This window comes from Quercus suber, unplaced genomic scaffold (genome assembly GCF_002906115.3).
Source record: "Quercus suber isolate HL8 unplaced genomic scaffold, Cork oak 2.0 scaffold_435, whole genome shotgun sequence".
In the NCBI taxonomy this organism is placed as follows: domain Eukaryota; kingdom Viridiplantae; phylum Streptophyta; class Magnoliopsida; order Fagales; family Fagaceae; genus Quercus; species Quercus suber.
The window spans coordinates 139,149-141,406 of NW_027069886.1; the positions used below are offsets into that span (position 1 = coordinate 139,149).

Sequence of the window (2,258 nt, forward strand, 5' to 3'; positions counted from 1 at the left end):
CACTTGAGCTTTTTTTTTTTTTTTTTTTTTTTTTTTTTTTTGGGAAAACATCACGTCAGTTTACTAATTCTAAGCCAAACCGCAAGGGTTTTGTAATTATTTTTACTAATTTTCAAATGATTAACTAGGTAGTACTGTACCAAAGTTTGACCTATATAACAATAACAATAAATGAGGAACAGACAACATTATGCTTCCTTAGCCATTGAGAAAATTTAGATATCTAATAGCAATTTCAATGAAAACAGCCATATTCATGTTTAATATATATCATACATGTTTGAGTTAAGTCAGGTTTTTCAAGTCTAGCTTGTTCAATTCTAATGATCAAGCCAAATTCATCAATAACGAAGAGAACACCGAGTTTTACATTGAACCAAAAGGGTTCAACAGAATTAAACCACCAAGTCAATAACAAGCAAGCAAATTCCTACTTAACACCCATAACATAACACTACAAACAGCATCATATAAACAAAAAAAAACAGCAGCTAAACCAAACAAAGTAACAACACCATATCAATACAAGAGTTGGTTTAAGTATGATACATACTCTTCTTTATTATAGAGACCCAGAACTGGATTCCTCCTCAGTAGCACAATACTCAACCCTATAAACATCTTAGAAACACATACATAGAAACCATATTGATTCATTTTCTCGCAGACCCATTTCCCAATTCCTTCTTAACAGCACTAAGTAGCAGCACAAGTATTCAACCCCCTAAATATCTTCTACACAATACTGATTCATTTTCACACAGCCCCATTTCCCAATTCTTTCTCAACAGCAGGCCTTAGCAGTCTCAAGATCCTCATCAAAGAACATATCCCATTTCCCATCCCACCTGATGAAAAACTCAGTATCCTCATAATACTTCACTCTATGCACATCCCCAGCTGGAGTAAACAAAAAATCCCCAACACCCAAATCATACCTCTCCTTTTTGCTCAAATTCCACACACTCTTCTTCCCTCATCACCACCAAATCATGCCCAAAAGTATGATGATGAGCCGGCTCCACACTCCCAGCTTTAAACCTCACAAAAGCCGATGTGGGAGTCTCTCTCAAAATCTTCATAGACCCACCTGGGATTATATCGATCGGATTCAATTCCCTATTCTTCACCAAACAACAAATAGCACATTTTGCAGATTCATCAGACTGAGAAGAACCAGATCCAATGGTGGGCATTTCTTTGATAGAGTTGTCAAGAAAAGACTCTATATCTTGAGGCCAAGGTTCAGAGTTAGAAGCCGGACAAGGGGACTTGAAAGGAGTGTTGAGCCAAGTGTTGAGGATATCAATGGCGGTGGAAGGTGAAGTGGACATGCCTGAGACTGCGAGGACATTGGAGTTGTTGATGGAGCGAGCGTTGAGAGCATCTTCAGGAGTGAGACAAGTGGCTGCATAAACGCCTGGGAATTTGTTGGCAAAGATAGCAACACCAACGCCTGTGCCACAGGCGACGAGGCCACGGGTTTCTGTGGTGGCGGGGGTGGTGGAAGAGGAGACTTGGCGGCCAACTTCGGCAGCGATGGTGTAGTAGGAGGAGGTGCCGAGGTCTTCTACTTCGATGTTGAGGGAACGGAGGTGGGAGATCAAGGTGTCTTTGAGAGTGCAGCCGAAGGAGTCGGCTCCGGCTATGATTTTGAGAGGACGACTGGTGGTGGTAGACTCGGCCATGGGGGTGAGGTGAGAGAAGTACAGAGAGTAGAGAGAGACTATTTGGAAGAGTGATATATTGAGAGTGTATGAGAGAGAGAGAGAGAGATAGAGAGAGAGAAATGAATCTGGACTGGAAGTTGGTACGAGGGAATGTGAAAGAAATAGTCCTAAGACTTTGGAAGCATCAAGCAACCTTTGCTTTACAACTCAAAAATATTTTTATGGGATAAATTATAACTAAAGATGTAATTGTGAATAATTATCAAAAGTGTCGGAATTCGGTAAAAATAGGTGTAAAACTCATATTTTGAGCCCGTTTGTTTAGGTGTTTACATTGCACAGAATGGTAGTTTCGTGAATTGCGATTTTGGGATTGTGTTTGGCTAGGCGATATCTGCGAGATTGCATTTTCAATTCCGCATATTTTTGCGATTTCGAAAATGAATTTTTCTACTGCTTTTTCAGCATCGTGCAGTATGGATGATTGGGTTGCCGCTAATTGTTTTGGCTGAAATCCCAAATTAGCCTTAACTTCAGAAAATTATTTACCGAAATCCCAGCCTATCCCTTCTCCATATATATATGTAA

General features: G+C 40.1%; 1 protein-coding gene across 1 annotated transcript; it reads right to left on the reverse strand.

The window, feature by feature from the left end:
- Positions 1-535: 535 nt before the first annotated feature.
- LOC111983963 (DNA damage-repair/toleration protein DRT102) lies at positions 536-1,833 on the reverse strand. The gene is given in 3 exon segments (XM_024015606.2): positions 536-798; positions 800-977; positions 979-1,833. Coding segments are annotated over 3 exon segments (930 nt in total). The 5' UTR covers positions 1,689-1,833; the 3' UTR covers positions 536-756.
- Between the last annotated feature and the right edge of the window lie 425 nt (positions 1,834-2,258).